Source organism: Pelobates fuscus, chromosome 5, assembly GCF_036172605.1.
Source record: "Pelobates fuscus isolate aPelFus1 chromosome 5, aPelFus1.pri, whole genome shotgun sequence".
NCBI lineage: Eukaryota > Metazoa > Chordata > Amphibia > Anura > Pelobatidae > Pelobates > Pelobates fuscus.
In genome coordinates this window covers 191,555,139-191,577,217 of record NC_086321.1, presented here as the reverse complement: position 1 = coordinate 191,577,217, position 22,079 = coordinate 191,555,139, and the positions used below count along the sequence as shown (strand labels likewise).

The following is a 22,079-nucleotide window of genomic DNA, read 5'->3' as shown; positions in this document are numbered from 1 at the left end:
AACCAGACAAGCTGGACACACAGGAACAAAGGGCTTTCTTTGGATTATTTGTATATTTGTAATTATTTCTTTGGGTTCTAGGCATAGATGTTTCCTAATGTATCCTTTTATTCGTAAATAAGTAAAAATGCCACCTTTAAGTTCTTGTGCTTTTTCAGAAATTTTCTGTTTTACGCCTATTATTTTTTCAGTTTTCAGTTTTAATACGCCTATCCATTAATAGAGCGTTTATTGTCCTTAGCCCATTTCTATGCCATTTGCTCAAATTAATATCTTTTATATAATTCGCTAAATTTCCCAGAGAAGTATTCATTAGGACTTTGTTGTTTAACTTTATTTTCTTCCTTAATTTCTGCCAATTATTTCAAATGTGCCTCATAATTGTAGATTATGCTAACGTAGTGTACCGATAATCTTAATTTTAATAATGACAGGAGGCATCATATTTTGCATAACTTTCTTTACTTTATGCCTCCAGCAGCACAAGTCAATCAGAAAACTTTAAACCAATCAGTAACAGGCATCACATCCATATATAAAGCCCTGACAGTCACATGACTTCCTCTTTATTTGATGCGAAAAACAGTCTACTATAACGTCAGGGAATTCAAATAACAGTCCTGAGTAACGTGTAACTTGGAACGAGACTTGAAACCTTCCAGCTTTATCTTGATCTTGATCTTTATCTTTATGATGATTACGCTGAAAAGAACAGAAATACGTGAAAGGTGATGGAAACCAACTGTTGTCCACATTAAATCCAGCACTATATGTATCTATATTTATATTAAGTTAATATACTGAAACATTAAACAACCATAGTATACTTAATAATCAACACGGATCTAACACATGTCAACCAGATAAGCATCCCATAAATATACTGAAATACCAAAAACCTTATAATTACACTGTGAAAATGACAACTAGAAAATTAGAATTTCCCAGAGTATAGGGAGGGAAAATACTCGCCTCCTGTCATTATTAAAATCAAGATTATAGGTACACTACGTTAGCATAATCTACAATTTTATCACATGACAGGAGGCTTCATATTTAGCATTTTTAAAGCTGTGGTATGAGCGAGAAGGATGCGTGTGTGGTTTGACGAAAATAAATATACGGAGGTTGTCTCGCCGTGTCCAATTCGCCGCCTGTAACATATAGAGGCCCACCCGTGAAGGCCTGAGAAGCAGCCGCGACTCGTACCGATTGAGTACCCAAAACGCGTCTCCACCCCCATCTAGGTTGTGTTCATGGTAACTGGCTTGTATGGTTGGTATAAGTCCAGCAGATGTCCTGAATGTGACAATCTAAGTGTTGTCGTGATCTCCGTATAACAAAATACCGCTATAACTGTACAAAGACTGGGGAACCGCCGGGAACAGGGTAAGATACTGACGCGAATAAGATTTAGTTCTACGAGACACCGTAGAAATCATTCCTTCTGGTGATACCGAAAAGACCGTCTACGTCGAACTCCAGTACATCTGATACCCGACGAAAAAACCTTAAAGTAACGTGTCTACGGCTGACGGAGGGATAGGTTTGTGTTATCTGACTAGTTCCAAAAGATTCAACATCGAGGAGATAGGGGTAATAGAAGGATCGCAGTCCCTTTCCATACACCAGCGAACTCCAGGTGTTCCATGCGGATAAGTTATTTCGGGGAATACCTGTTGTCCATGAGTCCCATAATAGGTCTCTAGTTGGTTGCGATAGTCCCTTGACATACCAGTCTCCCTTGGAAGACACCAATCCACCAACTCCAGACGCTCCTGCATTATCAATAGATGATGTTCTCCTTTTGGATCTGCCCGAAGGCAAGTTAAAACTGAAGAAGCCGAGGATGATCCCAATTAAGGACAATCATTCTGGGTGTCATGCTTGACTCCTTTACCTCGGTAATGAGTACTAGCGAAGTCTTTGCTATTCTGATCCCAATTTCATAGGTGTGCCCGGATCTCAGGCAGTGAGCTTTCAGCCGATGTCTGGCCCGGTAGTGAAGTGGTTCTGGGCAATAGTCAAAGGATTATGGTGCCTTTCCGCCGTACCCGTCGCATTTTCTTACGAATTGTCGTTATAGATGATGTGGGAAGGGGTAATCTATTCCGAAGTAGAGGAACAGAGTCACTCGGAACTGGGATCGAACCGACTCCTCTCTGTTCACTATGAATCCCAACAATTCCCGAAACTGTAACATAAATCTCATTTTGTGAACGTAGTCAGGAATTGGATTTGCAAAAGGTCGGTAAGTCGTCTAGGTATGCGACAGCGGATATCCTTTGCTCTTCAGTGCGCCGTGACCGGCTTCAGAAACTTCATGAGGCACCATGTGAACCAGTAGGTAAGTGTCCTTCAAATCCAACATTGCGAACCCCTTTCGAGGAGTAGGTCCCCTAGGAGATGGATCCCTTCCTTCTTGAGTTGTCGGTACTCCCCAAAACCATTGGGTTGGCATAGGTTGATGACTGGGCGATAGTCTCCTGTCTTCTTCCTTATTACCAAACCGTTGCTGAGATAAATGTTTCTCCAAATGATAGTCTGTCCGCCTGAGGTCCTCGCTCTTTCGTCCCTAACTTCAATGGTTTAAATCCATCTTTAATTGGGCTGCTTTGCGCCGTTCTGTTCCCCTGTCTGCCTTGCGTTCCCCAACCTACATATTGCCCTTTGCACCCATTCCCTAACATCGTGAGCTTCTAGAGATGAGTCTTGGGTGGGGTCAGTTCCGCAAAGTATAGAATTTTTACTCGGGGCTGATCATGTCCAGTATTTCATCCTAACTAGTTTTGAGTCCTTCTCCTACATCTTAAGTGGACCCCGGCCTGATCGGGACATAAATATCACCACAGTGATACCGAGCTCCCTGGTGAGGACTATCTTGTTCGGTCATAGAGGGCGTGGGCATTCCACCCTGAGTTTGTCTCGGACTTCTTTTCCCGAAGCCGGAAGTGGGCAAGTGTGCCCGATGCTCCGGTAAACCCCATTCGGATGACCCTGGGTATCGGATGGAGCGTGAGTCAAACGAGAGTGTCCAGTGTGCCAAAGAAAACCTTTCTTGCTAGGCGGGTCTTGTCACTTTACCTCTTCAGATGGAGACTCTTCTGCTCTCCATTCTCTCATGATCTCCAGAGAAGGGGGAGGGATGAAGTCTTCGTCCCCTGATGATGGAGCCTGAGATGATTAATGTACAGGACATTCTGAGAGACGGTTCCGCTAAGTCGGGGTGTTCTCTTTCCCCTTTGGGGAAGCCACGTTGGAGCCCTTCCAATGGTGTTTAGATGATAAGGTGTCCGACCTAACGTTGTCGGTATCTCTCGCTTCCATTGGTGTTGGTGTCGTTGCACCCGCTCTGTCGTATGGGTTGTAGCCAGCATATTGGAGAGGACTTCTTCCCCCGGAGCTGTCCTGGCGGCCTTAATCCTCGTCTGAAAATCGGTAGGGGATATTGAGGGAAGTCCGACCTGTTGGTTCACACCCTTCGGTCTGTGGGGGACAGGATCGTACAACAGTACACTTATTGCCACTCAGTGGGCCTCCGTGTATGACTGGGGTCACCCAGAATTTCGATCAATCAGTACCACTTTCGCAGGATCCAGAGAATGGTCTGGGAATGAGGACACCCTCAGTAAGACCGGGATGAGCGGTCTGCAATGTCGGGACGTAGCCCGAGTATGGGAGATGTAAAAGCCTCAATATGTATAATCCAAGGGTTCATCCTTATATGGTCTAGAGTTGTGGAGTTTAGCAGCACTGTGAGTTCTCCTTCCCGGTTAAGGGAAGGGCGTACGGATCCTCCAGTTGAAGCATAGAGGTGTTGGAATACATGCATCTATTGCGCCCTGGTCTGGGCATACTATGACAGAGCGTACTCTGAAGGTAGAAGCCCTAGAAAGGGAGCGGGGGGTCACTCCATCCGGCCAGGGGGGTCACCCCTTCGTACCTGTGCCACTAGCACCGGAGTAAGACTCGCCTGGGGGTCACCCAGCGTAGGGGGGTCACCCCTCTATGTGTGTCTCTTATGGCATGTTAGGACACTCTTTCGGTCTGTGGGATACCGAACAGTTGTCAGGTACGGTAGTACATTTATTGCCACTAGTGGGCCTCCACGTACGACTGGGGGTCACCCAGAATTGTTTAAATCAATACCACTTAGAGATTTCCTGGGAGTGGTCTGAGGAGGGGGTCACCCTCAATAAGACCGGGATGAGCGGTCAGTAATGTCGGGACGTAGCCCGTATATGGGGAGGTATGGTAGCCTCCAAATTATCCAAGGGGTCACCCTTATTGGATATAGTACTGTGGAGATTTGGCAGCACCGTGAGCTCTCCTTCCTGGTTCTGTCGACATACATGTATCCAGTGTGTTCTGGTCTGTGTATACAGTAACAGATCGTACTCCGTGGTTATGAGCCCGTCCTAGGGCGTGGGGGTTAACCCCAGTATATATATGTCACTAGTACCGGAATAGGATTCGCTTGGGGTTCGCCCAGCGCCGGGGTTCACCCCAGTATATGTATGTCAGTAGGACAGGAACCAGATTCGCTTGGGGGTCACCCAGCGTAGGGGGTTCACCCCAGTATATGTATGTCACTAGGACAGGGACCAGATTTGCTATGGGTACATCCATTGTAAGGGGGGTCACCCCTGTACCACAATGTCCTTGGACAGGTGTCTGCCACGCTTGGGGTTCACCCCTGTTAATCACTCCGTTATGCGCCTCCACTACTATGTCCTGGGAGGTGTATCCCTGTGGGGAAGGAGTGTATACAGTGGTTGTGAGGTCCAGTGGGAGTAGGGCGCTGGGTAAATTAGCATCTCTATTTAATCTCCCTGCCCCCAGATAGAGTAATGCATCCACTATATGCCCACAGCAGGGAACGGTCCATTCATAATCCTCTAGATGTACAAGAAAACTTTTATTCAACATGACATTTGTATATAACATTATAGAGCAAACTGCCAGCAGACATGAGTACTGCATCCAGTATATGCACACAGCAGGGATCAGTCCTACATAAGTGGACACTCCATGCATAATCCTCCAGCAAAGGTACCTGTAAAACTTTATTCCACCTGCCAGTGCTATGTAACAGTATTGTTTTCAGCAGTGAACATTCCATACATAATCTCCCAGAAAAGGACTTGGAGAGCTTTATTTCACAGGAAACTTATTTTAGACAGTACAGATCAGGCTGCCAGTTCGTGGGAATCACAAACTGGCTAGAACAAAACAGCCGACGTGCATCTCGCGAGAGCCGCGAGATTTAAGATGGCCTCCGTTCGTGCGCAAATGCGCCGATGCAGTACTGAGTCCCCCCGGTACCCCCAAGCCCCAGAGACCTGCCCTGAAGTCCTGGCACCAGAGCAAACCAAACGCTATCGCGGTAAAACGCTGTGAACCGCGCGAGACTAAAGCAGAGAATGTGATAGAACAAAGTGCCAGCAGAGACAAGTCTAATATAAAAACAGAAAAGCAACAGCAAATATCAGGGTAGAAAGACAAAGTTAATCCCCACAATGTAAAGGCAATTTAGCAAATTATCAGGTTAGAAAGACCAATCTAATCCCCACAATGTAAAAGGAATTTAGCAAATATCAGGTTAGAAAGACAAAGCTAATACCAAATGTAAAGGCAACTAGCAAATTATCAGGGTAGAGAAGGGAGAGGGTAGCAGGGGACAAATACCACACCATAAACATTCAAATATAATGATAAATGTAATATAAAGGAAAACTGTTTGGAGCAAAATACTCTGACCTGTGCCTTGGCTGGTAAGCAGCAAAGAAAGAGGAAATCATGTGACTGTCAGGGCTTTATATATGGATGTGATGCCTGTTACTGATTGGTTTAAAGTTTTCTGATTGACTTGTGCTGCTGGAGGCATAAAGTAAAGAAAGTTATGCAAAATATGAAGCCTCCTGTCATGTGATAAAATTAAACACCTTCCCACTATTGGCCTTTTTTATGTTTCTGTTGTCCAGAATCCCTACACTAAGTCTTTTTTCACCTTGTACCAGTTTTCTTCTCTTGAAGATTAATTTTGTGTCAAAAATGCATGATATTCATATATATCTGACATAGACAAACCCCCTTTGGCTGGTCTCGATTTAAGACAATCTAATTTTAACCTTGTTTTTTTTACTATGCAATACAAGGTTCCAAAATGCAACCTGAATCATAGATAGCTAACTATTGGGTACAGAAAGTGGTACCGTACGGAAAAGATATAGCCACCTGGGGAGAACATATGATCTTAGAATATTTATTCTTCCCCAGAATGAGAATTCCATCTTTCCCCAACCTTTCAACTGTTTAGACATTTGTTTAAGAGGTAAGAAATGTTCTTCTATTATTTTGTTTGGGTCCGAGGATTATCATTATACCCAAATATTTCATATTTGATGACCAAATAAGAGCCTGCCTGGTTCCATTTACTCACAGACCTTTCACACATATAGACCCGTTCAAACACACACACACAGACTTTTCACATTAACAGAACTCTGCAATCACACTAAAACCATACAAATACACCCAGAATTCACAGACACTGACACTGCATACATGCAACATTATATGCACACATACTAACACTTTACATAAATATAACACTACATGTACACGCACTAATAATTCACACAATTACAACCACATATGCACACAATTCACACACAAGTACTCTGCACAAATATTTACAAACAGTATTGACAGTAAAAAGTACTCACAAATAGGCACACGTTGTCATACATGCACAATACTAACAAGCACCATTGCATTCACAAGTACTTGCTAAATTCACTGTAAATAAACACACACGACTGACAGCACACAAACACACGCTTTAGTTCACCAAACAATTAATTATGGCATAGTACGGTATATATAAACAAAAACGATAAGGAAATTTTTATACTGATATAAAAAATTTTATGTAAAAAGACTTAAAAAATAAATAAAAAATAACAGGTAAAAAGGTACATAAGTCCATGAAAATGTCCAAATAAAAGTGTAAAGTGCAACTTTCAAGGAAACGAAAAAAAGTATTCTTCTTGTGCAAATTCTTGGGTCAGAAGTGGCTTCCAATTCATGCTAACATATAAAAGAAGCAGATAAATATTCCAATGGTACAGTATACCCCAATCAAATTAACTGTATAATAAATAAAAAGAGATGTACTCACATTTACCAGAGTCAATACCAGCTCTAGTTTAAAAGGCATATAGTGGAATAATCACCATAATTTGATTATACTGGAATATACTGTACCATTGGATTCTTTCTCCGCTTTTTTCATATGTTCGCACAAATTGCAGGCCACTTCTGTATATTGTTGTATATCTATAATTGTATATCTTCTTAGGGACAAACCGACTGTAAAATAAATATACAAATTTAAATAGTCCCTCCTCCTTCCCCTTTAAATAACTGCTTCAAGCCCTGGACTCTCAGTATTCATTCTTGTCCCATTCGGACCTGGCTGATAGCTCCCTGGATAGTGAGCTGAGAGCCCTGCTCCAAGGATGGTTACGGAGCAAGTAATCCAGCAGCATGTTATGGATAGTGAATCCGTCTTCGTTAAGAGGCGTTCCCAGGTGGAACGCCAATAGCGATGCAAGCCTTGCGCCCAACTGTGGAAGGCACTCCCGGGTGGCCTTGAGTTCCACCAAAGTTCCGAATGCGCTACTGCGCAATTCGGAAATTCAAAAATTTGCCACAAATTTCACATTTGGTGTCTATAAATGCTGTGCAGATCCTCAGGACAGACATGGAAGGTGTCCTTGGAGGGTCTACCATGTCACCAGAGCCCCAACAGGCTTCAGAGACCTTTAAGGTAAGATAAAGTATCTTTTCTTTAAAAGGTTTCTGTTTTATCTATGTATTATATGGAATTGTTGCTTAAGGTAATTCTTTTTTTGCAGATGTCTTGCCCAACATCTCCTAAGGATTTAGAAAAGGAGAGAATAACAGCACCTGCACCAAAAAAAGCTGCGTTCAAATCCAAGCATAATGCCTGTGGTGAATGCGCTACTCCACTGGCAGATGGATGCAGAAAAAAGTTGTGTAATAGTTGTTCTGCGGAGAGTTTAGAAACAACAAAACAAAATAATATGCAGAGTTTCCTCCACTGGTTCCAGGACAACCTAGCACAATCCTTTGAGTCTTTTAAAGAGACATCTAGAGTGCATACGCCAACACAAGAGAAGCATTCCAGGAAGTGTAAGAGGGAGAGCTCTCTTTCAGAATTATTATCTGGAGAATGCTCAGACACCTCATACTCGTCACTCGCCAGTCAAGCTTCGAGTGTAGAGGAAGGGTTTCCTACTGAGGAAATGAAAAGGTTCACTAAGGAAATTACGGCAGTGTTATCAGATGATACATCGACAAAAAAAAAGATCAGAGGTTTGCCACTAGATCCTAAACTGATGGAACTAGTTTATAGGGAATGAAAGAACCCAGAAAAAAGAGCCTTGATCTCCAAGCATTTAAAGAATTAATTTGGTTGCAAGAAGAGTTGAGCTGGGAAGATCTACCTAAAGTAGACACACAGGTTGCACAACTATCTAAAAATCTACCCTGCCAATCAATCAGTGAGGCATCGGGCTTAAAGAATCCCATGGATAGAAGAACAGAAATATCTTGTAGGAGGGTGTTCCAAGCAGCAGGTTTTCAGAGTAAGGTCGCGGTAGCAGGTGTCTGTAATGAAGGCTCAAAATGTATGGCTTTAAGTGATCGAAGGTTGTCTGCTTGAAAGTGCAGAAAAATAAATTCCTCAACTTCTGCATAGCATCTGTTTAGCAAATAATATTACGATCGAAATGTCAGAGGAAAGTCTAAAATTGTCGGCACGCATGATGGGGCTAGCATTGTAGCCAGAAGAGCACTGTGGCTCCGTTCATGGACAGCGGATACAGCTTCAAAAGCTTCCCTATGTGAATTACTACCAGAAAGTGGAAAATTGTTTGGATCACCATTGGAGGAAATGACCAAACAAATGTTGGACACAAAAAAAGTATTGTCACAAGAAAACATATATACATCTGGTTCCAGAAGATTTCAATACAGTCCTGAAAGAGCTGAGGTATGATAGGAATCAAAGGCCTAACAGAGACAACAAATCTAACGACAAGACCTCTAACAGGCAGGATAAGAAGAAGAGATTCTGATGCCAAAGTCAAAGGTCGTCTGCAACAATTTTTGAAAGAATGGGAGGTCACAACTGCAAACCCATGGATTTTAGGTGTGATAAAAAAACACAGATACCAGGTCAGATTTTGCTTTCTTCTGTCATCCTATCCTGCACTAAAGAAAAGGGAAGCTCTATAATCAGAAGCAATTGCCTTGCTGAGAAAAGGAGTAATCGAAAAAGTGCCAAAACTACAAGAAAGGAAAGGAGTGTATTCAAGACTTTCTTGTGCCAAAACAAGATAATTTGGTCAGACCAGTATTGAACTTGAAAAATGTTAACAGAGTTATTCCATACCAGAATTTCCAGATGGAATCTATCCAATAGGTTACATCCTGAACAAGGGAGATTTTATGGTGACATTAAATTTAAAAGATGCCTATCTACATGTTCCCATAGCAACCGAAACAAGAAAATATCTGAGATTCACAATTCACTCCGGTGCAATAATACTCAAATTTTCAATTCAAGGCTCTCCCTTTTGGTCTTGAAAGAATGATTACAAAACTTCTTACACCATTGGTCGTAAGGTTACAAGAGAAAGGAGTATTGTGGTGGTGGTGGTGCCTTATTTAGACAGTTGGAAGAAGACATTCACATCACAATGCATCTTCTCAGGAAATATGGTTGGATCATCAATCTAAAAAAGTCACAGCTTCAACCAACTTTAAAAATCCAATTCCTGGGGTTCATCGTGGATTCCAAAACATTATCTCTGTATCTAAACGCTTCTAAAAAGACAAAAGATCATAAGGGAAATATCTTTCCTACAACAAGAACCACAGTGCAATATAAGGAAAGCAATGAGTATTCTAGGAACTCTTCCATCTTCAATTCCAGACATCAAATTGGCAAAAACAGCAATAAGGCCGCTACAATGGAAGATTTTATCGCATTGGACAAGAAGTGACGTAGATCTGGATCTGGAATTCTGCCTGTCGTTACCAGTCGGGGATCAGTTAAATTGGTGGAAAGGATCAGTCTGCCTGTAATAGAACTCATGGCACAGAAATTTCCTGTGTTCACTTTTCAGACAAAACAATTGTATGGACTGCATGGCATTTCAGTCTTGCTTACCGGTTTCCTCAGATTCTGTTGATTCCGAAGGTACTTCCGAAGATCAGAACAGACCAGGCACGAATTCTTGCAATCTTTGCAACGCCGAACAGGAGTTGGTTCTGGTCATTAAAACAAATGGTGCTAGAATCTTGGGAACTTCCAGTCTCAGATCATCTATTGGAAAATGTTATTCTTCCAGAAAAAAACCACTTAAAATTGACAGTTTTGCTGTTGCAATGCTAATTTTGCAAATTAAAGGTATACCGGAAAGTCTGTTTAATGTCTGTCAGAACTTAACTAGCGGCTTCACCGCGATCCGACACGCCTCCTCTGACGCAGCTTCCCCGCGCAACATAGATGAACCGCGCCAGATTCAAAGTTGTAATAAGTGGGGGGATCTGATTAACAGTCAAACTGTATGCCAATGAAGTGTTATTGTGTTCTAATACAGGGATTCAAGCCCCCATTCTACCCTTAGGCAATAATGGAGTCCTCTGTGAAGCACATGGCCTTTCACCAGGCAAAATCAGTTGGGTTGTTGAAAAACTCCTCCTCCATTTCCTTCCAATGCAATCCCCCTTCCCCCAGGAGGCACTCTAGTTCTGTTACATCCTAAGGGATTGACTAAGGGAGGTGTTACCAGCCAGTGGCGGATCCAGAGCCTGATCACGGGAGGGGCACTTGTAGATTATTTAAAGAAATAATCCAGACACAATAACCACTACAGCTCAGTGTAGTGGTTATGGTGTCAATAATGCTGGGACCCCCTCCTAGAGTAAGTAGTCAAACCGTTTAAGAACAGTTTGACAACTTACCTGAGTTCTGCTGGGAAATGGGGCTGTAGTAGGGTATAGGAGCAGTGGTGTGTGTGAGTGGTGCAATGTGTAAGGGGTGCAGTGTATGTGTGGGACAGTATGTGTGTGTAACAGTTGCAGTGTGTGTGTGAGTATTGCAGTGTGGGCGGCAGTGTATGGGGGTAGTGTATGTGTGTATTGTGTGTGTGTATGGGGGAGCAGTATGTGTGTATGGGGAGCAGTATGTGTGTATGGGGGCAGTGTGTGTGTGTATGGGGAGCAGTATGTGTGTATGGGGGGCAGTATGGGGGCAGTGTGTGTGTGTATGGGGGCAGTGTGTGAATGGGGGGCAGTGTGTGTGTATGGGGGGCAGTGTGTGTGTATGGGGCAGTGTGTGTGTGTATGGGGAGCAGTGTATGTGTATAGGGGGCAGTATGTGTGTATGGGGGGCAGTATGGGGGCAGTGTGTGTATGGGGGGCAGTGTATGTGTATGGGGGGCAATGTGTGTGTATGGGGGCAATGTGTGTGTATGGGAGCAGTGTGTGTGTATGGGGGCAGTGTGTGTGTGTGGGGGCAGTATGGGGGGCAGTGTGTGTGTATGGGGGCAGTATTGGGGCCAGTGTGTGTGTGGGGGTAGTGTGTGTGTATGGGGGGCAGTATGGGGGACAGTGTGTGTGTGTATGGGGGGCAGTATGTGTGTAGGGGGGCAGTATGTGTACGGGGCAGTGTGTGTGTATGGGGGGCAGTATGTGTGTAGGGGGGCAGTATGTGTACGGGGCAGTGTGTGTGTATGGGGGCAGTATGTGTATGGGGGCAGTATGGGGGGCAGTGTGTGTGTATGGGGGGCAGTGTGTGTATGGGGGGAGTATGGGGGCCAGTGTGTGTGTATGGGGGCAGTATGTGCATGGGGGGCAGTGTGTGAGTATTGGGCAGTGTGTGTGTACGGGGGGCAGTGTGTGTATGGGGAGAGTATGGGGGCCAGTGTGTGTGTATGGGGGCAGTATGAGGGGCAGTGTGTGTGTATGGGGGCAGTATGGGGGGCAGTGTGTGTGTATGGGGGCAGTGTGTGTGTATGGGGGGAGTATGGGGGCCAGTGTGTGTGTTTGGGGGCAGTATGGGGGGCAGTATGTGTATGGGGGCAGTGTGTGTGTATGGGGGCTGTGTGTGTGTGTGTATGGGGGCAGTATGGGTGGGGCAGTGTGTGTGTATGGGGGGCAGTGTGTGTATGGGGGGAGTATGGGGGCCAGTGTGTGTGTATGGGGGCAGTATGTGCATGGGGGGCAGTGTGTGAGTATTGGGCAGTGTGTGTGTACGGGGGGCAGTGTGTGTATGGGGAGAGTATGGGGGCCAGTGTGTGTGTATGGGGGCAGTATGAGGGGCAGTGTGTGTGTATGGGGGCAGTGTGTGTGTATGGGGGGAGTATGGGGGCCAGTGTGTGTGTATGGGGGCAGTATGGGGGGCAGTATGTGTATGGGGGCAGTGTGTGTGTATGGGGACAGTGTGTGTGTATGGGGGCAGTATGGGGGTCAGTGTGTGTGTGTAGGGGGGAGTGTGGGGGGCAGTGTGTGTGTATGGGGGGGAGTATGGGGGGCAGTGTGTGTGTATGGGGGGCAGTGTGTGTGTATGGGGGCAGTTTGTGTGTATGGGGGGAATATGGGGGCCAGTGTGTGTGTATGGGGGCAGTATGTGTATGGGGGGCAGTGTGTGTGTATGGGGGCAGTATGGGGGGGCAGTGTGTGTGTATGGGGGCAGTATGGGGGTCAGTGTGTGTGTATGGGGGCAGTATGGGGGGGCAGTGTATGTGTGTAGAGTGTGGGTGATAAGGGTAGGGGGGCTTTTTTTTAATTATAATATATATATATATTTTTATTTAATTAAAATAAATATTGATGTCCCCCTCCCTTCTTACCTTTACTGGGAGGAGGGGGGACATTTCTTGATCCCTTGTGGTCCCCGTGGGATTCCCTGGTGGTCAGGTGGGGATTCCCTGGTGGTACCAGTGGTTACAGTGAACTCTAGCCCACGCTCCAGGGCTAGAGTTCACTCTTGCGAGATTTGGAGCGTTGCCGTGGTTACCACGGCAACGCTCCAAGCTCGCGAGATGAGAACCCGGAGGAGCTGCAGACAGAGCTCCCGGGTCCTCTCTCCTCCCTCTCCCTCCCCCCGCCGGCTGTCAGCACAGTGCCTGCGGACCGGGGAGGGAGATCTCTGATCTCCCCTACGGTCCACAGGCACATTGCAGGGCTAGCACCTGCATGTGCTGGCAGGGGAGAGGGAGACCGTTGGTTTTCTCGGGGGGGGGGGGGGGGGGGGGGGCAATTGCGCCACTGTGTCCAGCAGGAGGGGCTAACCTGTTTAAAGCCCTGTGAATAGCACATTCTCTCTCTCTCTTTGACTTCACCCTCCTCACACTCTCTCTCTCTCTCTTCCCTCTCCCCACTATACACACCCTCTCTCTCATACTCTCAGCTGCTGATCGATGGAGTGGTAACTGTATCACGTGTCTATGCCTGTTTTACTATGTTAATTTAGCCTACTTTCCATTCAGTCAATGACTAGTTTTAGTAGCAACATATACTAGGCTATTTCAAATGTATATGTATTGTTTATTTGTTTGATTAGCCTCTCTTAATAAATATTATTGAATTGCCGAAAGCAAGGAGTGTGGACTCTAACTTTACACTCGGTTTTTAAGTTATTTTAAGTTATTATTTTTAGTCACTCTGTTTTATATTTCTGGGATCTTGTTATATCCTCACTGTTACTGCCACTATATGTTAAGGAAAACAGAAATTTTACTTTCCTTAATATAGTGGCAGTACAATTTTCTCCCATTTTTTGATAATACATTTATATTGAGCTTGGATTGGTTTCTGGTGTTTTCTTTTCATATACTGAGAGTCCTGGTCTTGAATCAGGTATTTAAAGGAGAAAGAGAAGGGACTATTTAAATTTATATATTTTACAGTCTGTTTGTCTCTAAGAAGATATACAACTCACTGGCACTTTATTGAGGAAAACAGTCATTTTATTTAGAGTAAATTCTATTATCCTTAGTAGAGTGGCAGTGCAGTACTGCAAACCTGTGTTGTTCTCTCTTATGTGGACAAGAAGCGCTGAACGATATAAAAATGTAAATACTCCCGCCTACCTGCTCATAAAAGGCAGTACCCTCATTCCATTCACAGTTTTCTAAATAACTATACGGAGACCAAATACTGCAAAATATAATTTATTATCCAATGGGAGGGAAAGAATGCAGTACTGCCACTCTACTAAGGAAAATAGTATTTACGGTAAGTAAAATTACTGTTTTTCCTGTCGTAAGTGGCAGTACTGCAAGAGTGGGATATAGCAAGATCCCTCAAGGCAAATGGGTGGGCAATTAATAAGCCACAGCTTGGAGCACTTTTCACCCAAAAACGGCTTCAGAGGAGGAGAATACGTCCAGCTTGTAATGCTTTATGAAAGTGTGGAGTAAGGACCAAGTAGCAGCTTTACGGATATCTTCTGGAGAAGCCGATGACCTCTCAGCCCAGGAAGTTGACATGGCTCTGGTGAAGTGTGCTTTGAACGGAAATTGAAGGGAGGCATTGCTGGTTTTATAGGCCAACTTAATGGCCAAAGTAAGCCATGTAGCTCTGGAAGCCATCTTGCCTTAAAATGCACCTTGAAAAGTAATAAATAGATGGTCAGAAATCCTGTAAGGTGCTGATCTGTGAAGGGAAACTTTCCAAGGCCCTTCTAACATCTAGGCAGTGCCAATTCTTCTCTGTTTCCGTAGTGGTCTTGACAGAAGGAAGGCAGAACAAAAGGTTGGTTAAAGTGCCATCGAGAAACCCCTTTAGGGAGAAGGTCTGAGGTGAAATACCAGAGCAATACCAGAGCAATGGGAGAATGGCAATAAGATCCATCTGTGGTAGACCGAACCTTCTGACTAGGAATGTTTCTGGATGAAGGGACCATTCTGTCTGAGTCCAGTGTTGCCTTCTCAGATCGTCTGCTACTCTGTTATATGAGCCTTTGATGTAAGTTGCTGAAATGGACTCCATTTGAGCCCAAACGATGATCTGAGCGCAGAGCCTTGGGAGTGTTATTACCTTTGTACCGCCCTGACAGTTCAGGTAAGAGACAGTAGTGAGATTGTCTGACTGAATTCTCACGGATTTGTTTCGGATTTCTAAATTGAAAGCTAGAAGGGCATTCCATACAGCTTTCAATTCTCTGTAGTTTGAGGACAGAGCAGCTTCCGTTTGGGACTAGGAACCTAGGTGAAAGAGAGATCCCAGATGTGCACCCCAACCTGTGACTGATGCATCTGTTTTTATGGTGACCCAATTTCTTTGCTTCAATGAGAGACCGATTTTAATAAATTTTGAGTCCATCCACAAATCCAGGTGACTTTTTACTCTCTCTGAGAGTTTAATGTTTGTCCAGATCTTCTTCTCTTTTGGACGATTTTGACAAGATTTCCCATTGCAGAGGTTTGATCTGAGATCTTGCCCACTTTATTGCCGGGATGGTGGATGTGGAAGGAGGCCTAAGCAACTCATTGCTTGTCTGACCGAACATCAAATCTTTTTCTGAAGAATACAATTCTCTTGTTTTATTCTCCTAAGTTTCCTACTTGGCAAGAAAAAAGTTCCTATTTGGATCTGTGACCACACTGTGTGAAGTTCCATGTTATATGGAGACATGCTCTTTTGATATGCATACATGTAAGGGTGACCAATAAATGTGATTTTGTATTTTTATAACAAACTTCACTATCTCCGATTTCCTTTATCCACATATATTCCATGGGATGATTTTCAAGCATATTCATCATACTACCCCTGAGAGCGTGAAAAGCCTGATTTCACGTGTGTTTGTGAGTGTATGTATTGTAACACATATACCGGTATATACTTTATTCTATACTGTATTACGCTATGTCAGTTTTCTGATCCTAATACAGAGCTTATTCACGGATTATACCTGATGCCAGGTTGTTTTACATATACATTTACGTATTCTGGGTGTTTCCCACTCTTTTACTTGGTTGTTTTTTGTGATCTGGCCTGTTTCCTTGTAAGTTGCACTTTACATTTTTATTTGGACATTTCTCTGGACTTATGTACATTTTTGCCAGTTATCTTTTACATAGTTTTTTTTGTAGTCTTTTATATAGTATATAGTTTTTATCAGTATAAAATGTTTCCAGCGCTACCGTCTCTCCTTTTTTCTATATACTATACAATGATCTTTGGGGTCTGTGAGGGTATCCCACTGACCTAGGTGAGCTGCCCCCTTTGTTTGTTGTGGCCTGATAGCGCTGAGCCATTGTTCCTTCCTTCTCAATGAATTATGGCAAAATGAATTTCAAAAGCTTGCCTAAAAAAGACAAAACTTGGAAAACAGATGAAATGGAGACATTTTTCACACCAACGCCCATGCAAATATGCGCGCACACACAGTGCAGATACACAGACTCACATTCATATAGAAGCACATAATGACATACAGATACCTTATATGACCTTAATGTTTACATTTGGTTTTCAATTAACCACAATTCTCTGTTTAGCAAACATAGTAACTTGTGAATTTGGTTTATATTTGGTATTCTTTAATGTGGATGTTTGCCTGTATAAAATCATGTGGTTTGATGTATGAAAGCTGCCGCCCTCAGATCTGTTACTTACGCCCATGAACCTGCACCTTTGTTCTAAAATATCAATTTCAGTATCTAATAATGATAGTGCAGTACAGAGACTAACCAATTTCCCAACTATGGTCATTTCTTTTTATTGTTATGTGTTCCCTCGATGAGACATTTATCTAATCTTTGTGGTCCTACAATTTAGAAATCATCCAGTGCACTAGGCATTGGAGAAAGCAATACATCTTTCAAAACACATACAAGCCATCAAGCACCCTACCAGCAGGAACTTGGGAATATCTCTTTATTTTCAAGTTCATTAAATATATGTAGTGTCAGCTGAGCACTCTCAAAAGTGTGGCCCTGTATTAGGCCATGCTTGGCTCAAGAGAACTCTGATGTAGCACAGGTGCACCCAGGTAAGTTATCAATTCATTTTGAAGGTTTGAGAAATTATTCTGGGAGGGACCCACAACACTCCTGGCACAATAACCATTACAGCAGGCAGTTTATGGTCCTTGGAGTATACCTTTAAACCAAATGTGGCTTTTAGCATGACCTATTCTGGTCTAAGGGCTCAATGTGCATATCAAATTCCCTAGGTTGAAATATTGCTCAAACATCCAAGAGCAGTGATTTTAAAACACAGGAAATCTCAAGTGGTGTTTGTATGAAGCACAGTCATTTTCCATGCAAACAGGAAGAATTTATTAGAAAAATATGTTTTCTCAATCTGACAATGAACATTTGCTGTATGCACTACTGCTTACTTAATGTCATAAATTAGTTATACTTATTGTTTTTTAGTATAGGCGTTTACCAGTTACAACACTCACAGCATTATCAATTGGACACACACTGCCAAGCACTAAAACAGGAAAAAAAAACAATATCTTAGCTTTAATTGTAATATATAAATATTTGAAAACTCAGAAATTATGTAATATTTAACAGCGCCATGCCATAGAATAGGATATGCATTGCATACCTAAAGCCCAAACCAAATCCGGAACTTTGACTTCTATGAACTTAATCATATGTCAGATTTTGAGATACCGAAGCAGAACTAACTCCAGTAATCAACAAGAGAGATTGAATAAAACCAGCCATCTTCTACCTTGTGGAAGGTCAATGCAAAATGGTTATGTTGTATCTTAGTGATGTGTAATATAGTGCTTGGGATACATTCCTTCTGAACTAAATGCTTCTTATAATGTCAGATCGTTAAATAAGTTCCTCATGGTAGAGTTTTACTGAGTTCTTGGAGCATCCAACGATTGTCCTTAATTTTATCTCTCAGACAAGTGTATTCCTGCACCAACTCTTCAAATTCAGGGCCCAGGAACTCATATGAAGATAGAATCTGTTGGGACATGGCTAAATCATGCTTCTCAGTCTTCGCAGCTGCTTCCAGGCTGGCCCTTAAAAAGAATTGAATTTATTCAATAGGTCAAGAGGACTACTTTACAAAACCACAAACTCTGCCCAGAAAGCACAATGGACCTCACCTGATTTTTCTGTGAACTTCAAGTTTTTCAGAGGTATATGTGTCTGTAAGTACCTGCAGCTCCTCCATCCTGTGATCAAAATCAAGACACTGTTAGCAATAATAAGTACACATTGACTACTTTACCCAAATAATCATAGTGAGATCTCACCGAAGTTTAAGGAACAATGCGTTACTTTTTGCCTCCAAGTACTCTGCATTTATACGATCAATGTCAGACTGAGCTTGCAGGCGCAGCCCTGAGGCAGCCTCTTGCATGAGCAAAAGGCAGCGTAGCAAGACCTAGACAAAGATACAGAAAATAAAATGTATATATTATTCTATATTATCATTTATATAGCATTGATATATTTCACAGTGCTTTACAATTATAGAATGACATTTTTTTTGACAAGTAATTGACATAGTAAATATTAACATAGACAATTTTTTTTTTTAGAAAGACAAAATTAGTTTATAAATCAATGAGGAAGGGGGGCGGAGCCTGACTGCCGATGAAGATGGCCGCGAACTGAGAGAGCTCCGTGGCGGCAAACGAAACTTCAGCACACAAAACGGGCATTAACACCGGCAATCCACCCGCGAACCGAGCACTGCATACCCGACCCACACCGGAGCAAGCTGAAATGGGAGGCGGACGAAAATCCAAGTCCGGAACGGCCGTGGCACCAATCTTCAGAACCAGGTCAGACAGAGAGGCGCCATGCGCACACAGCATGCAGGCCTCGGACTCAGACTCTGACACCAGCATTACTAGCCACAGGAAGGAGACATCACCCCTTACCAGGCAAGACCTAAAAGAACTACTCACAGACATGAAATCCCTAGTGGCAGATGAACTTACTAAGCATCTAGCCCCAATCAATGAAGGCCTGACCGCCCTAACTAAGCGCACACACACGCTAGAATCCAAAATGGCGGACGTTGCCGCCATAACCTCCAACCATGAGGACAAATTTAAAGATATGCAAGAGCAAATAGCCTACCTGGAAGACTTACAAGAAGACCTTAATAACCGGTCCAGGCGAAACAACATCCGCATAAGGGGTCTGCCTGAATCCGCTGCACCAGAAACCCTCAACGCCATGCTCCTTGAGGCCTTCAGCAGCCTGCTGCCTGACGCCTCGCCATCCGACCTCCTCCTAGACAGGGCACACAGAGCCCTTCGTCCACCCACAGCAGGCTCATCGCAACCCCGAGATATTATAGTTCGCTGCCATTACTTCCATATTAAGGAGGCGATCATGCGGGCTACCAGAGAGACCCCACTGCAGATTGAAGGCCACACGGTGCAATTGTACCAAGACCTAGCACCCACGACCCTTCGCAAACGCAGAGAACTAAAACCACTGACCCAAGCCCTCCAGGCACGGAGAATTCGCTACTCATGGGGCCACCCCTTCAAACTTATGGTGCGGCGAGACAACCACACATACACGCTATACAGACCATCGGAAGCCCAAGAATTCGCTGCACAACTGGGCCTCCAAGACCTAATCCTAGATCCGAACGCTGCCTCACAACGACAACCAGCGGCCCAACACGGACCATGGGACCAACAGCCACAAAGGGAGCGCGACAGAAGACAGCGCTCTAGACAGCCTCCAGCCTAAACCGAAGCCCACTGTCACAGCCGCGTCTTGGCTCCACTCACGGCACCTTCACTTCAAACCCACCCTGCTAACCGACCCCGGACACACAGAACTACGACCATCAGCACTGCCAAGCCGAAACTAACGACCTAACCGCAAACCCCAGAACCTGCCAAAATGCACTCAGCACTTATGCCTGCCCTCTGGCCCTCGGGACTCACTCAACATCACCAGGGCCTTATCCCGGCAGGCGCGACCACCCACCACGGCTGCCCACGCCGCCGGCCTTGAGACATACCGGCCTGCCGACCTCAACCTGAGGCCACAACAGACTCCAGCGACCCACCCCAAGATCCACAAGATGCTGTTCATCATCCACAACCGCAGACGAAGAAGACCTCACCCAGCAATGAAGCACTCCAGCTCACACCCCAAGATTCGGCTGATAGAGATCGAACTGTGAAAGCTCTAAGTACTTTGGGACTACAGTAAGATCACTGTGGGGACAACTTTTTTGCCTTCTTCCTACTGTTTGGGGTGGGAGGGGATGGACAGGGTGGAGGGACCCGGGGCCCTGGTGGTCCCCCCTCCCCCCCCTCTTCCGAGGTGGGGGGACGGCGGGCCGCGACGGCCTCGGACAGGAATGACATGTGCACCACGCGGATTACACACAACTTCTCTTGAGGCACTGGGGGGGCTGGGGGAGGCGGGCTTGATGGAACACAGTGGGGCTCTGGCGGCCTCCCCCCCCCCCTCCCTCCAAAGGGGGTGGGGGGCGGTGGGCCGCGATGGCCCCGTAACAGACAAGGTAACGGCTCCCCGGAGTCACAGAGCACACGACCTGGCCAGAGGGCGGGAGTGAACAGACAGTAAATTACAGATGGCCTGGGCCCTGGCGGCCGTCCCCCCCCCCCCTCCCACGGGACGGGGGGGGCGGCGGGCCGCGACGGCCTAGAGCCACTCAGAAAAGGCATTCCCCGACAACTACAGAGACCCCAGACACTCTCGGGAGGCACAATAGCCCCTCACGTTCCCAGAGAGACTGGGACCAGGGCAACACGACCCTTCAACCTGACCAGACCACCCACACCTAAAGAACGATTGGCCAGGTCAGTGCCAACATGCCCTAGACAATCTCAGACTAAAAATATTGACTACTAATTGATTAGTAGCTTAAGACAGGATAAAAAAGCCTGACAAGCCATTGGGAGGTCAATGGCAGGGATCCTGTAGGGAGATATTTCCCAGCCACTTGCAACTACGGTGGTTTGGTACTCTAACATCCCACCCATTCAAGGTATGAAAGCAGTTTCAACCTCGGCTGGTCAAGTGTAAATACATGGTGACAACCCAAACTATTCTTAACTTACACTCATGCCATACAGCTCCTTGTGATATATGTAACAACTTATGATAACTGTTAAATATGCTTATTTTGAAAGACACCTATTGTATCCCACAACTTGTTCTTGTGTGTCCCCCTCCCCCCCTCCCCCGGACAAAACAGAAATGAAACAGAAGGGAAAAGCCAAAAACAAAAGACGCGACAACATCTAAACTCCATTGTACATAGTTAAGAAGCCTACCTCCCAGGTTTCATTCTCCCCGGTTCCTTATTAAGACAAGACTGCCCATACGAACCTATTTACTGTTTGCCGCCCACTCTCAGACAAACGACCATTACTCCCCCCACATAACCTGTTCCGTACCGCTGGTCTCCGATCACACTGACCAGTGAGACCCCCGGTACCACAGTTCACCTTTGCTGGCAATTGACGTAAGACCAGCACGTTTACCCCCCTCCCCATACGCCTTACCCGTCCTCTGAATCCTCCTGCTGCCCTTCTGGGACCACCCGGGCCCAGACTTCCTCCCTTCCACCCCATTGACTAGCCCTACACCCCCCTCATACACTACGATACCTGACCAGGCCATTCCTGACCATGCCACTCAACTTACATTGTATCTCCATTAACGCAAAGGGCCTTAACAATCCCAAAAAACGCCATGCCCTGTTACGATGGGCACACAACCAAAAAGCAGACATTCTCCTACTCCAAGAGACTCACTTCACCCCCCACAAACACTTCCCACTCAAAAACAAACACTACAACCGCAGCTTTCTCGCCAACTCCCCAGAAGCTAAAACTAAAGGGGTGGCAATCATACTCAAAGCATCCTGCCCCCTGAACGACATCCAAGCCTTCCCAGATAAACAAGGTAGATACCTCACGATCACAGGCAAAATAGGCTCCTCAACCTACTCCATCACCTCCCTATACGCCCCTACAACCCCAG

At 44.9% G+C, this 22,079-nt stretch overlaps 1 protein-coding gene across 2 annotated transcripts in view; it reads right to left on the bottom strand.

Annotated features, from left to right (window-relative positions):
• Nucleotides 1–17,724: 17,724 nt before the first annotated feature.
• Nucleotides 17,725–22,079, bottom strand: part of HAUS4 (HAUS augmin like complex subunit 4) — a 36,105-nt gene continuing 31,750 nt past the window's right edge. For both annotated transcript variants that reach the window (XM_063457139.1, XM_063457140.1), the window contains exons 8-10: nt 18,341–18,471; nt 18,191–18,259; nt 17,725–18,103 (exon numbers count right to left, since the gene is read on the bottom strand). In XM_063457139.1, the coding sequence (XP_063313209.1) occupies nt 17,920–18,103; nt 18,191–18,259; nt 18,341–18,471 (384 nt within the window). In that variant the 3' untranslated portion in view covers nt 17,725–17,919. The remainder of the gene's footprint in view (nt 18,104–18,190; nt 18,260–18,340; nt 18,472–22,079) is intronic.